The sequence below is a fragment of the Prunus avium genome, chromosome 4 (assembly GCF_965620075.1).
Source record: "Prunus avium chromosome 4, drPruAviu1.hap1.1, whole genome shotgun sequence".
In the NCBI taxonomy this organism is placed as follows: Eukaryota; Viridiplantae; Streptophyta; class Magnoliopsida; order Rosales; family Rosaceae; genus Prunus; species Prunus avium.
In genome coordinates, this window is record NC_142287.1 from 31,990,451 (window position 1) to 32,005,703 (window position 15,253).

General features: G+C 37.4%; 2 protein-coding genes and 1 pseudogene across 2 annotated transcripts; all 3 read left to right on the forward strand.

The window, feature by feature from the left end:
* The first annotated feature begins 2,356 nt into the window (after positions 1-2,356).
* LOC110760244 (monolignol oxidoreductase AtBBE-like 15) lies at positions 2,357-4,419 on the forward strand. The gene has a single exon (XM_021962481.2). It carries the CDS (start codon positions 2,507-2,509, stop codon positions 4,151-4,153), a length of 1,647 nt encoding a protein of 548 aa, XP_021818173.1. The 5' UTR covers positions 2,357-2,506; the 3' UTR covers positions 4,154-4,419.
* Positions 4,420-10,994: 6,575 nt separating this feature from the next.
* Positions 10,995-12,842, forward strand: LOC110760242 (monolignol oxidoreductase AtBBE-like 15). Its single transcript, XM_021962478.2, has one exon. The coding sequence runs from the start codon at positions 11,047-11,049 to the stop codon at positions 12,652-12,654; it is 1,608 nt and encodes a 535-aa protein (XP_021818170.1). The 5' UTR covers positions 10,995-11,046; the 3' UTR covers positions 12,655-12,842.
* Positions 12,843-12,976: 134 nt separating this feature from the next.
* LOC110760227 (tetrahydroberberine oxidase pseudogene) lies at positions 12,977-14,830 on the forward strand (annotated as a pseudogene).
* Positions 14,831-15,253: the final 423 nt, after the last annotated feature.

Genomic DNA, 15,253 nt, shown 5'->3' on the forward strand with positions numbered 1-15,253 from the left:
TAGTGAGCGGCGAGATTTCCATGTAAGTGATTTGAAAAACCATTACTGTCACTACACGTTAGGTTTTGTGTTCGATTTTTCCTTCCCTCAATATCGTTTAAAGAAAAATACAAGTAAAAACGTTTTTCTCTAGAAACATTTTACGGTCAAAGTTTTTCTTTTCAATCACACATTAAACTTTTCTTCTCCTTTTCAGATTAAAATTGTTATTTATTATAGAGTTTGTTGAATGATATTATGAGTTGATGCTAATCTTTTGGTAAAATATTGGGTAATGACTTTAGCTAAATATGCTTTATCTCTGCATGGTTCCTTTTGTTTGGTAGGGGCTCCCACCACATATCATACAGGATGTGCTTGTGAGTGATCTCATCATGTAAGTGCTTTTCTTTGGTTAATGAGATAAAAAAACATAATATTTACCAACTAATACATGTTAATTAAAGAAAAATATCAAATTAATACATGTTAATTGATGGGCTTACCAACCACAGAGAAGCAAGAAGCTTTAACTTGATAAAACAAGCAACATTAAGAGTAAACGCAAAGAGGTGCCTCAGGCTTGAAGTCACAGGCTCAATGCATATCCAAGCAGCACAAGTGGTAAAGTAATTATGAAGAGCAAAGAAAATAGCTATTTTTGTCGTGCAAGTATATATAAATTCCATCTTATAGCTATATGACTTGGGAAGACATAATCTAAGATGTTTTAAGCAAGGTTGACGCTTGACAAGTTCCGTCCATCGAGGAAATGCACTAGTAGTAAAAAATATTACATAAATTTTGAGATATGCCTTCACTGTTAGAGAAAAATTTCTATGAATCGGAGATATATATTATTATTTTGTTATTTTTGATCAATAATACTATAACATGCGTGATAAGACTTTCATATGACATAACATTATTAATTGGAAATAACAAAACAATGCGCAACAATTCAGCATTTCTATTGACATACAAACACAATCCAGCATTTAAAAAGCAAAGGTAGCGCAATCAAACTATTGCATGCATTTTCTTGAAGAAGAAAAAAAAGCTATTGCATGCATATTTTAAAAAATAAATAAATAAATAAGACCACCTCAAAGTACTAATTTATATTCACCTCTTTCAAACTCACCAGTCACCATCAAACTTTTACCTTCTCCACTTCTGACTAATTTATGTTTTCACATGCAATAGTTTGATTGGACTAGCTCAATGTTCAAGGACAAAGAAGTGGCAAAAGCTTGCTCTTGTGATTAAAAACGTTTACAATAGTATTTGAGATTTTATATAACCCAAAAACAGACAAACAAGTCCACCAAGAATTCATCAAGTATTAAGATAATACAACCTCCACTCATATCTACAAGAAAAACTTCATCATCATCACGGCATCAAAAGAAAAAAAAACGTCATCATTTTGGATAAACTTATCTTATTCTTATCTCTCTTCTCATGCGACAAGATAAAACGATAAACGCATGCACCCGTTGCAACAAAAAAAAATTTTATATGTCAATTAGTTATATGATTCATCCATTATGGTAAAAAGCTAAAAGACTGAATAATAATTTTAGATTTTGCAATGAAAATAATATAAAAGCGTAATTGCAGCTGAATTGAGAGCCACGATACATAATTGTGGGAAAGTCATTGTCCAATTTGACAATGACACTGTTTTCTCTAAACGAGGCATGCTAGTGACACAATAGTCAATTCAAATCTAGAATTGTGAAAGTTGATATTTTATGTTATTTGCTGGCATTGTTTTGGTTTCCTTTCAGGATCGAGCGGGGCCTGTTTGTTTTGATTTTCCTTCCTTTCATCTTTTTGATTCGACAAAGTTTCCCTATCATTCAAAATCTACATAATTTGATAATAATGTATCAATTAAATTACATTATCAATAACAATGATTGAGATGAAACTCATAAACATTCTCTGTTAAGGAAGTTGAGATTTCGTACCAAAACTCAAATTAGGTCTCTTAACTTTTTAATATGGGACAAACACTCTGCACTGTATTACGAGAGGTGAATAACTTCCCTATAACGGATTTATACATTATTCCTTATCTTTACAATTTACATGCCAGTTCATTTTTGTTTTGCTTAGATTAAACGAACAACCATTTATGAAATACCCGTGAACTTGACTTTAAAGCAAGTACTTGACAAATTGATGCTTGGCTACATGGGACATTAATTCTAAAGGAACATGAACTTGTAGAAATGGCAGATCATAGATATTGACTGCTGAATTTGTCCACACTCCACATGCTTGAAGCATTGTACAAGGCAAGCACAAGCCTCCCATATATAACTCTTTTTCCACAAAACCCATAATTAAAATGGAGACTAAATTGACCCAAAATCAATTTAATCATCCCAACACCGCATGACGTTTGCATTAGCTCATATGAGCTTTTCATGCTACTATAAAGCAAACACAAACACTAAGCCACTTCCCCAACACAAACCACACAAAGCCAATTCCTTAAGCAGAGGCAACCAGCATCATGCTTCTTCCAATTCCCAACCCTTCAATTTTCCCACTCTTTCTTTTTCTTCTGATATCAACTTCATTGGCACAACCTCTATCTTCAGTACAAGACAATTTCATCAAATGCCTCTCAGAAAATTCTGAGATTTTAATCCCATTCTCCACAGCCTTAATCACCCCAAACAACTCTACATTCATCCCCACCCTACAATCTACAGCACAGAATCTTAGGTACTTGGTCCCTTCAGTGCCAAAGCCTGAGTTCATTTTCACACCATTGCATGATTCTCATGTCCAAGCTGCTGTCATTTGCTCAAAGCAGCTTGGAATACATCTCAGGGTCAGAAGTGGAGGGCATGATTATGAGGCCCTCTCTTATGTGTCCCGAATTGAAACACCTTTCATTGTTGTGGACCTTGCCAAACTTCGATCGGTCATCGTCGATATCGAAGACAACAGCTCATGGGTTCAAGCTGGTGCCTCCATTGGTGAAGTTTACTACAGAATTGCACAGAAGAGCAAAACGCATGGCTTCCCTGCTGGGCTTTGTACAAGCTTAGGTGTGGGAGGGCACATAACTGGTGGTGCATATGGTAGCATGATGAGAAGATATGGCCTTGGTGCTGATAATGTCATCGATGCTCGAATCATTGATGTTAGTGGCAGAATTCTTGACAGGGCAGCAATGGGAGAAGACCTGTTTTGGGCAATCAGAGGAGGTGGAGGAGCGAGCTTTGGCATCATCCTTTGGTGGAAGATAAAACTGGTTCCTGTTCCATCAACGGTGACAGTTTTTACAGTTGCTAAGACCTTGGAAACAGGTGCAACAAAGGTCCTGCATAAATGGCAACAAGTAGCTGCTACTGAGCTTGATGACGATCTCTTCATTAGGGTCGTCATACAATCATCAAAAGACAGCAAAACTGGCACTAAAACTATCACAACTCTTTACCAAGCCCAATTTCTTGGTGATGCTGACAGATTGCTTGATGTTGTGCAAACAAAATTCCCTGAATTGGGTTTGAACAAAAAAGATTGCACAGAAACAAGTTGGCTCAAATCTGTGATGTACATAGCAGGGTACCCAAGTGGAACTCCACCTGAGGTTTTGCTTCAAGGAAAATCAACATTCAAGAACTATTTCAAAGCAAAATCAGATTTTGTCAAAGACCCAATTCCTGAAACTGGGCTTGAGGGGCTTTGGAAAAGGCTGATGGAGGAAGAGAGTCCTCTGATGATTTTCAATCCATATGGGGGACAGATGGGCAGAATTTCAGAGTCTGAAATTCCCTTCCCTCACAGAAAAGGAATTCTCTTTAAAATTCAGTACTTGACTACATGGCAAGATCCCCATGAAGATGAGGCAAAGCACATAGATTGGATTAGGAAGCTTTACAATTACATGGCCCCTTATGCCACAATGTTCCCAAGGCAAGCATATGTGAATTATAGGGATCTTGATTTGGGGGTTAACAAGAAGAGCAACATAAGCTTCATTGAAGCAAGTGCTTGGGGTAACAGGTATTTCAAGGACAACTTTAACAGATTGATAAAGATCAAGACCAAAGTTGATCCAGATAACTTCTTCAGGCATGAACAGAGCATCCCTCCTCTTCCACTCCCTAAAACATCTAGAACTGGTCATCGTCAACACAGTCTATAGAAGAAGAGCCAAGAGCAAGATATGATGTTTGCTGCATGGTAAGTAATGCTTTTATTGGTTTGATCAGTGTGCTTTGTTTAAGAGACTGTCTAGTCTCAACATTCAAACTGTTGTAGAAAAGTGGTGTAATGTAACCAATATGGGCACTGCAATAATGTTTTCTTTTTTGGGTCTGCAATAATGTAACCCTTATTGTAGAAGATACCTTTTATTATTGTAATTTATCCAATATTCCTTTATTTTTATATGCAATAATCTTTACTTAATTGGAATAGGTATGGGAATGTTATTCTGATTCCTGACTTCAACGTGTTTACTAATACATATGGAATCAAATATGTAATTCAATGCCCGAAAAACTACAAATTACATCTTCTAGTTAATTTCATACCCGTTCATTTTCCTCTATTCGTTGCACAGCCCAAATCCAATTTTGTCTGGACCCAATTGAGTTTCAGAGCAGGATTAGGCCCAACCAACCCAAAAAGGAAAACTAAAGCTTATTTTCATAAAATTATAAATTGAATTTATTTAGAAAATAATTAAATCACTAATTAACTCTTAACTTAATGATACTTTTTTCGCAAATACTGTATGAAGTCTTAAATTAATTAAAAAGTAATAACTAATAATCAAACTTTAGTTGTGGAGTTCAAGTCAAATAGTGGGATGAAAGAATTTGAGATTTCATTTACCATATAAAAAATGAGCAATTTCATTCTACTACAAAAACAGTCTTCAAAAGCAGATAGAACATGCATGTGCAGCTATCCTGGTTAACAGAATAATAACCAAAAGCAGACATTACAAACTGTTGAGGGAAAATGTAAGTTTCCCAACATAATTTCACCATCTAAGCAATGGGGTTTTATTATCTTTTAAGTTCGATCCATTCAAGATTAAAGAATCTTTTAAGGGTTAATTACTGTAGACGTCCGTGAACTATGGCCCCAATTGCAATTGGGTCCGCGAACTAATTTTTGTGCCAATTACATCCTTTAATTCGACAATTAGTTGCAATTGGGTCCTACCGTCCAACTCTGTCAATTTATATGTCAAAATGAGGGGTAAAAGCGTCCTTTCGCTCTGTCTCTCCCTCTCTCTTTCGCTGTCTCTCCCTCTCTTTCGCTGTGTCTCCAAACCATCGTCTACCGGCCACCACCTACCTATCAAATGTTTTTCTTTCTCCTCTGCTCAGTTCATGTATATAAAATAGCCATTGATTAATTAATTGAAGAAAATAGTGGCTATTAAATTTTGTACATCAATACTTAATTTGAGAACTCAATCAAGGAAAGAGTATAGATCTTTCGATCCAAATCTGAGGCACAAGAATCTGAAGCATGTTGCCCAAGATGTCGTAAAGTTGGCAAAGGTAAATTGGGCTTCTCTTGCTGCTCCGTATGTGTGGGAAGTTTCGTTTCTAATTTGGACCGAACATAATCAGATCATTGTTCCAGTATATTCTTGGAAGGTTGAAAAATAATTGAAACTTCTTGAGATGAATCCTGACGGCATGTTGTGTGAAAGAAAGTGAACAAAAGTTCATTTTGTCGCAGTCCCGCGTATATTTTTCTGATTTCCCCTTCCAATTGACTCTTCAAGTTATTTCCTTTTTCATATAGCTCTGTTATTCCATGTAGTAAAAGTGGAAATGTTCCAGTAAGAGAAAAAGCCAGCCATCGTTTTCTGGGTATTGAGAACTTAATTTGAGAACCTCCCTCTCTCCAGATCCGACGAGCCCCACACTAGATTCGTCATCTTCATCTTCGTTGCCAAGGCCACACCACCCTCTTCGTCAAGGCCACGCCATCGTCTTCGTGACCAAGTTCTTCGCCTGCCGTAACCCACATATCCATCCGCACCAAGTCTATCGAGAGAGACGAAGGTGAAAAAAAAAACTTTAAAAAAAAACATGCAATTGCAATTGGATTTGGGTTTTGAGGGGGTGGACTAAGGAGGAGGGGGAATGGGTTGCAGGAGAGAGGGATATACAGAGAGGAAGAGCTGAGAGAGAGAGGAATTTGGATTTGGATTTTTTATTTTTAAGTTTATTTATTTATTTTATTATTATTATTATTTTTCAGTTTTTTTAGTTTTTCTTTTCAGTTTTACAAACTGTATATTATTTATTATTATTATTTATTTAACCCGAAAGGACTCTTTTACCCCTCATTTTAACGGATAAATTGACAGGATTGGACGGTAGGACCCAATTGCAACTAATTGTCTAATTAAATGATGTAATTGGCACAAAAATTAGTTCGCGGACCCAATTGCAACTGGGGCCATAGTTCACGGACGTCTACAGTAATTAACCCATCTTTTAATTACAATCCCTTACTTTAAGGGAACACCCTTTGATTTCATCATAAAGAAACATGAGCAATGTGTTTGGTTTTGCAGTTGCACCTAAATAGAATCTTAAGTTGCCTACGTATCCCTTTTGGAAATCAAGCCACTCATAATTCAAGGAATCTTAGTGATTGAATGACCCACTAAAATAATAGTTTGGTTATGGAAATTTGTAGTGTTTGTGGGCAAATTTGGTTAAGAAAGAACCAAGGATTCTGTTTATTTGGACAATTGCATCTAGATTGAATTTCTAGGCTGCCTACGTATCCTTAAGGGAATCAAACCAACATAGTTCGGACTTAGCGTAAAAATGTGTTTGATTTCATTTGTGGGAATTTTGCTGATGTAACTAGTGATTCGTATTTTGTTGCACTTGTGTTTAGTAGGATGCTAGACTGCCTACGTACCCTTGAAGGGATCAAACCGACGTAGTTCCAAAAATTTGGCTTTATTTGCCTGGTTTTATACCACTTGGGCCTTTTGACGTAGTTTTGTACTACGTGGGCTTCAATTTGATGATTTGGGAATTAATGGGCCTTTATTAATTCATAATTTGCGAACTTAAAACTTTGCATCAATTGTTCGCCAACTGGATTTTTAATGGACAAGTCCATTTTGGGCTTGAGACTTATTATGAACGAGCCCATTGTATATGAGATCGCTAAATCTTAGAATATTAGCTTCAGATCATCAGGTCTTGAGAGAGGTACATACAATGTCAGCCCCAATTAATTTTCGACTACAGCCTTGCCTTTCTCCAGCTAGTTCCTTCTCGGCTTGGTGCCAGAAACAAATGTCATTTAATTTGATTAAGACACCCAAGGATGAAAGTCATTGTCCAAGTGTTCCTTATCGAATTGGAACCCCTGGAGCATTAAGGAAAGCAAGCCCCTTGTCCATATTGGACTGTATGAATTTCTTTTTAAAAAGACATATGTGCACCGCAACTGTAGATCGCTAGAAAACAAAACGATAGCTCTTTATATTTTTCTTTTGCTTTTCCAGACCAGCCCATGACTTCCCTAAGCCGTTTGCTGCATCATCAAAAGAAGAAGCAAATTGTTTCTTCCCTTCTAGAATTTGATTATTTGGGAATTAATGGGCCTTTATTAATCCATAATTTGAGGACTTGAGACTTTGCACCAATTGTTCGCCAACTGGATTTTTAATGAACAAGTTCATTTTGGACTTGAGACTTATTATAAACGAGCCCATCGTATATGAGACCGTCAAATCTTAGAATATTAGCTTCAAATCATCGGGTCTTGAGAGAGGTACACTGTACACACAACGCCAACCCCAATTAATTTTCGATTACGGCCTTGCCTTGCTCCAGCTAGTTCGATTACGGCCTTGCCTTGCTCCAGCTAGTTCCTTCTCGGCTTGGTGCCAAAAACAAGTGTCTTTTAATTTGATTAAGACACCCAAGGATGAAAGTCATTGTCCAAGTGAAGTCTAAATTAGCATCATTATCCATATAGGATTATATGAATTTCTTTTGAAAAAGACATATGTGCACCACAACTTTAGATCGCTAGAAAACAAAACGATAGCTCTTGATATTTTTGTTTTGTTTTGTTTTTCCAAACCAAAACGTGCTTTTCCACATGTACAGATTAAGAAGGTGCCTTGTTGTGGGCCATATTGTCTTCTTGCTTTAGAAACCAACACATCCCCATAGACTTGGATGTTGAATACATCTAGGAAGCATTTGATCGGAGTTGCATGTTGGAAAACCGTGCCATAAAACTATGATTTTACCTTGAGATGGCTCTTGCTTTCTCTGGCGTGCTTGCTGAAGGAAATTGAGGTTCCACCCCAAAACCAATTGGCAATGGGGGGAGAAGCTCAACTTCTTATAAGCCCTTGTTAGGTTTCTCAACTTTTTAATGTGAGACTATGTACCTTAACATTCTCACACTTACTGTCTTTCTTTCCTCGTCCTGCAGCTGCTCCCTCTTTTCTCCCTTTTTTTTATCGCATGCATAACTACTCTTTATAGGCCCAAGTCTTGAGGAGTTTGAGATTGAGTGAACCATCACTCCCTGCCCTTAATGTTTGATACAAACACACTAACTGTTGCATCAAAAGAACTTTTATTCCTTTTGAACACATGTTGGTGGATTATTATTGCTATTATTCACTTTTAACAAGATTTCCTCTCAACCACCTTTTTTTTTTACTCGTACTTTCTTTATTTATTTATTTTTGAGTGAATATTATCACTTCAACACAAACCACACAAAATTGATTTTGTAAGGTAACAGAAAGAACATGAAGTATCTTTTAGATTCTTCCTGCTGGTAACGAACTTTGATTCTTTAGGTAGCACTTACTATGCATAAAATTGAGCTGAATCATTTTATAGTCTATCAACAAACAACTTTTTATACTTATGCAGCCTGAATTACCTAAACTTAATATAAATATGGAAAATGTCTTACACGTTTTATGTAGCTTGAAAATAAAATAAATAATATGTGGAAAAGTAAAACACAAAGTTGCCCATTAGTTTTAGCTCAAGAGCCATCGAATGGGTATGATATGATGGATGTCCTTCAAATCTTCATATGAATATTTTGTTTCCAATGAATTGAATGACTAAAATGAAATTCGGGTATACTTTCAAGAATCATTGCGATTAAAAACACTAAAAATTCAAACATAAATTTCCGGCAAGACTTAACAATGCTTGCGCAATTGGCCCTAATTGGCCCCGAGGAGTTTCAGAGCAAAGAAGGTCAGCCTGAAAAAGACAATGCTTGCGCAGACCATACAGCCACCGGAATAGCTAAGCCAACTTTTCTAAAAGCACAAGTTTTGGTTGTGATTTTCACACTCATTTTTTCAACTTCTACATTCAACTCTTGAATGCATGTAAAGTATTTTGTTTGGAGTGTAGATAGGGAGTGTAGATAGCTAAATAAAAAATAACTTATGCATATGCAGACAGAGAAAGTAGTTAACCAACATGTTAACTGGTAGAGAACAAAAAGGAAGAAGCTGCTAGAGAAAATACCAAAAGCAGACATACAAAACAGGGCCACTGCAAACAAGTTGACAGCCATACAAAATTAAAAGGAGTATGCTTCAGATTCTTTCAGATACATTAATATATCAAACTCGGCTCTTCATGCCTGTAGCACTAGTACTGAGGCATAACTTTAGCTGATTTATAGATGCACATTTTTATATTAGGGGTGGGTGGGCTAAAAAACACTGGTGAACTGATTGATGCAGGACCGAACTGGCCGGTTTGGCTCGATTATAGGTCAAAAGACTAGATTTGGCCGTCCGATATGCGTCCAACCCTAGTAGAAATTAGCCTAAATTGTCGGCAGATTTGACAGAAAATGAAATAACAAGGAATGCATCTAATTTGTTCTTATTCCAACAATTGGGTTCAATGGAACCTTCACTTAATCAATGAATCGTTGATTGTATTGAAGAAAACTCTCAAAAGTCTAAACATTATAGCTAGTGGTGTTTTATCATTTGACTATAGTACTTGTTAAATGAATATCAATACCAAAAAAGCTTTTTTTCAAAGCAAAATCAGATTTTATTTATTTATTTATTTTTACAGAACCCGTGGAGGGGTTCAAAAGCTGGAAAACGAGGCAGGCCTAATCACTTGGGATCCTTAGTGGAAGACTGAGTCAGTCAAATATATCAGAGTCTATAATTCCATTTTCACATGGAGCTGGAGTCTTGTACACCGTTGAACATACACAAAGGAGAAAGAAGAAGTGAAAGCTTTGATTGACTTGCGTATGGTAGGCGTCCATTCCACAAAATACAGAACCCAAAGTGGAGGCCATTGACCAGAATGATCCCAACACCACATTTTCAGAAAATAAGTGGATCAAAAAGCTTAAAATACTAAAAACGGGCCAACAAATCAGTCAGGCAAATGAGTACATAAAGAAACTTAGCGCATCTTCAGCAGATATGTCAATTCCCACATGGATATGACAAAAATTGAAGGTTAAAGTTGCTCCAACCGAGTAGTCAAATTCTACATGGATTTGAAGGCAGGAAGAGATATGTCAAAAATAACATATCAAAAAGCTTGATGTCAAATATTATTTTAATATTTTTTTAGTCATGAATCCCACTATCATTTACTCTCTTTTAAAACTTTATACATTATATGGTCCCATTTGTTTTTACAAATATAATAAAATAATATAATATTTGGCATTTTTCGTGAAGTTACTTTTTTTCCAAAATGTCAAATTGTCGTATAAACCATCAAATTCAAATTTAACATTTTGCATTTGAATCTCCCATGCTCTTACAGCCCCGCTATGCACCATGTAAACTAACTTGATGGATCATTTTACACAACTTTTAGATCCCAAAATTTTAAATTAATTAGAAATGGATCAACAACGTTTATAAACGTACACACGTGACGTTTGCATTAGGTCAAATACACGTTGGTGTCGGTGAAAGGCCTTCATACTTCTATAAAGCAACGCAAGACACTAAGCTAAATCCTCAACACCATTCAAGATACTAGAAAGCAAGGCAGCATGATGCTTCCAAACTTTGCAGTTTCTTCATTGATTTTTTTCCTTCTGATATCAGCTTCATGGGCACAGACTCCACCTTCAATACAAGACAATTTAATCAAATGCCTCTCAAAATATTCTCAGACTTCCATTCCATTCTCCACTGCCTTTTTCACTCCAAACACTTCTATATTCACCACTGTCCTAGAATCTACTGCACAAAACCTCAGGTACTTGGTCCCTTCAGTGCCAAAGCCGGAGTTCATTTTCACACCAGTGCATGATTCTCATGTCCAAGCTGCTGTTATTTGCTCAAAAAAGCTTCAAATACACCTCAGGGTCAGAAGTGGAGGCCATGATTATGAAGGCCTCTCTTATGTATCCCAGATTGAAACACCTTTCATTGTTGTAGACCTTGCCAAGCTTCGGTCAGTCAAGGTTGATATCAAAAACAACAACGCATGGATTCAAGCTGGTGCCACCATTGGTGAGGTTTACTACAGAATTGCAGAGAAAAGCAAAACTCATGGCTTTCCTGCCGGGCTCTGCACGAGTCTAGGCATTGGCGGACATATAACTGGAGGTGCATATGGTTCCATGATGAGGAAATATGGCCTTGCTGCTGATAACGCCATTGATGCTCAAATTGTCGACGTCAAAGGGAAAATTCTTGATCGAAAGGCAATGGGAGAGGACCTGTTTTGGGCCATCAGAGGAGGTGGAGGAGCAAGCTTTGGAATCATCCTTTGGTGGAAGATAAAGCTGGTTCCTGTTCCAGCAACTGTGACAGTTTTTACAGTTGCTAAGACCTTGGAAACAGGTGCCACAAAGCTCCTCCATAGATGGGAACAAGTAGCTCCAGTAATTGATGAGGATCTGTTTATCAGAGTTTTCATACAATTAGCAAATGGCACCAAAACTGGCAGTAAAACAGTCACAACTGTTTACCAGGCCCTATTTCTTGGAGGTGCTGATAGATTAGTTGATGTCATGCAGAAAAGCTTCCCTGAATTGGGCGTGACAAGAAAAGATTGTACTGAAACAAGTTGGATCAAGTCTGTGCTGTTCATAGCAGGGTACCCAAGTGGAACTCCAACTGAGGTTTTGCTTCAAGGAAAATCCACAGGCAAGAACTACTTCAAAGCCAAATCTGACTTTGTCCAGAACCCAATTCCAGAAACTGGGCTTCAGGGGCTATGGAAGAGGTTGCTGAAAGAAGCCTCTCCTCTGATGATTTTGACCCCTTATGGTGGAATGATGAGCAAGATTTCAGAGTCTACACTACCTTTTCCCCACAGAGGGGTGCTGTTTAAAATTCAGTACGTGAGTGGATGGCAAGAGGGAGATAAAACTGAGGCAAAGCACATGAATTGGATCAGGAAGCTTTACAGTTACATGGCCCCTTATGTTACAATGTCTCCAAGGCAAGCATATGTGAATTATAAGGATCTTGATTTGGGGGTTAACAAGAAGAGCAACACAACCTTTATTGAAGCGAGTTCTTGGGGTTACAGTTATTTCAAGGACAACTTTAACAGATTGGTAAAAATTAAGACCAAGGTTGATCCTAATAACTTCTTCAGGCATGAACAGAGCATTCCACCTCTTCCAAAAAGAGGACATCACTAGGGAGCCAGAAGCTAGATATGGTATGGATTTGAATGGTTTGATCAGTGTGTTTTGTTCATCAAATTTTTATACAGACTCGAATAAATTTGTCATAAAAGTCTCTTGGAGACTTGGTGAGACATTCTACTTCTGTAGAAAAGTAATGTAATCAAATTCATTTCAATGGCTCAGCCCAACTTTTGCTCTAACTTTGTCATCTCCAGGCCCCAATCCGCCTAGATATATGATAATGTTTTGGTCAGACTATGCCAAAGAGAACTTACACTTCCTATACTCACAACTTGCGCATCCATAAGCTCAACACTCGTGCTAAAAAATAAAGGTTTCACTTATTGATTCAAAAAGTTGTAACTGAAGTTAAACTTTTGTTTTAGTTTTCCTTTGCACAACTTGCTCACTGATCATTGATTGTAATTCAAGAAAACGCTCAAGTAGAAATTTTTCTAACTGATACCATTGATGAGGAGATTTTGGATTTTTCAGTTTCAAATGCTTTAATTTCCTTTCAGTTACAAAATCTCAGTAGATGTTAACAGAGAAATTGAAGCATGAAAACCCCCAGCTAATGGAAACAATTGAAGTGGAAGCAAAAATGGCTGACCTTCTAACCTATGCAATAGTTTCTCTCTTCTTCTCAGTTTCCTCTGCGGTATTTGACCTCATCCCTGAACACAACTTTGTTACTTGCGTTGCCAACCAGTCTCCACAATACTCAGCCACCATAAGCAAATTGGTGTACAGCCCTCATTCCCCTTCATTTTCATTTATTTTTCAGTCCTCTATACAAAACTTCAGGTTCAACAGCACCAAATATCATAAGCTTCAATACATCATTACACCGTATAGCGCTGATCACGTCAAAGCTGCAATCATTTGTAGCAAAGTACATGGCCTGCAAGTCAGGATTCGAAGCGGTGGTCACGACTATGAGGGGCTCTCATATAATTCATATGTCCCCTTTATCATCATTGATCTTGTCAACCTTAATAATGTGAGAGTTGACAGCAACAATGGCACTGCATGGGTTCAAGCTGGTGCCACAGTTGGTGAGCTTTACTATCATGTTGCCAATCAGAGCAAAGGCCATGGCTTCCCAGCTGGTGTTTGCCCTAGTATGGGTGCTGGGGGACATATCAGTGGTGGTGGACAAGGCACATTGATGAGAAAATTTGGCCTTGCAGCTGATAATGTTGTAGATGCAATTGTGGTTACTGCTGATGGAAATATTCTTGACAGGCAAGGAATGGGTGAGGATTTCTTTTGGGCCATTAGAGGAGGTGGAGGAGGAAACTTTGGAGTTGTAGTTGAATGGAAGATCAATTTGGTTCCAGTTCCTCCTAAGGTGACAGTTTTCAACATACCAAGAACCCTTGAACAAAATGCAACCAAATTGATTCACAGGTGGCAACAGATTGCTCACAAGTTTCATGAAGATCTATTCATAAGAATCATTATATTTGTAGGCAAGGATTCTAAGGGTAGAAAAACAATCCAGGCCAATTTCAATTCATTGTTTCTTGGAAACAGTGATCAACTAGTCCCACTGATGGCAAAAAGCTTTCCTGAGTTGGGCTTGAAGCCTGAGGACTGCAAGGAAATAAGTTGGATCCAGTCCACTATTTACAGTAATGGTGAAAACCCAGGACAGCCCTTGGAGGTTTTGATAGAAAGAAACCATGTTCAAAAGGGCTTCTTCAAAGGCAAATCAGATTTTGTGACTGAACCCATTTCAGAAACAAACTTAGAAGCCATATGGAAGGTAATGCAAGAAGGTGAGGCTGGTGTTATGGTTTGGGATCCTTATGGTGGAAAAATGAGTGAGATTTCAGAATCTTCAATTCCATTTCCACATAGAGCTGGAGTTTTACACAACATACAATACTTCAGCAAATGGCAAGAGGGGGGATATTTGGCTGAGCAGAGGCATTTGAAGTGGATCAACAGACTTTACAACTTCATGGCTCCATTTGTGACTAAAAACCCTAGGACTGCATATGTCAACTACAGGGATTTGGACATTGGGAGAAATATCCATGGAAGATTTTCTGAAGCCAAGGTTTGGGGTGAAAAGTACTTCAAGGGAAATTTTGATCAATTGGCTCATATAAAGGGCATGGTTGATTATGGAAACTTCTTCAAGAATGAGCAAAGTATTGTACCAAACTTTTCTCTTTGAGGAAATATTTTGGTTGAAGTTAGAATCAAATTGGTGATTGGGACTATATATAACTCCAATTTTCTGTTACAAAGGCAAAAAAGGAATGTCTTTTTCCTATTAATATTTTGCTTTTGTCATCTCATAAACAATGTAATAACAATGTGTTTGTCCTCAAAGGTATGTTTTATATGTTGATCCTAAAATGCTACAGGAAAATAGAGAGCCGGTGCATTAAACTTTGTTGATGTAGGGGAGCTTTGTAAGGTGGCAAGTGGAATATGTAAATTGACACACTGCAACCATGCAAGACTCAGCTCTGGACACATTACACATTGCATTCAGGTCTTGACACATTGCAACCATGCAAGACTCAAGTGGAATGTGATGTTTAATATATGCAGCCAAACTCAAACTCAAACTCAAGCTCATCAAATCTAGCAG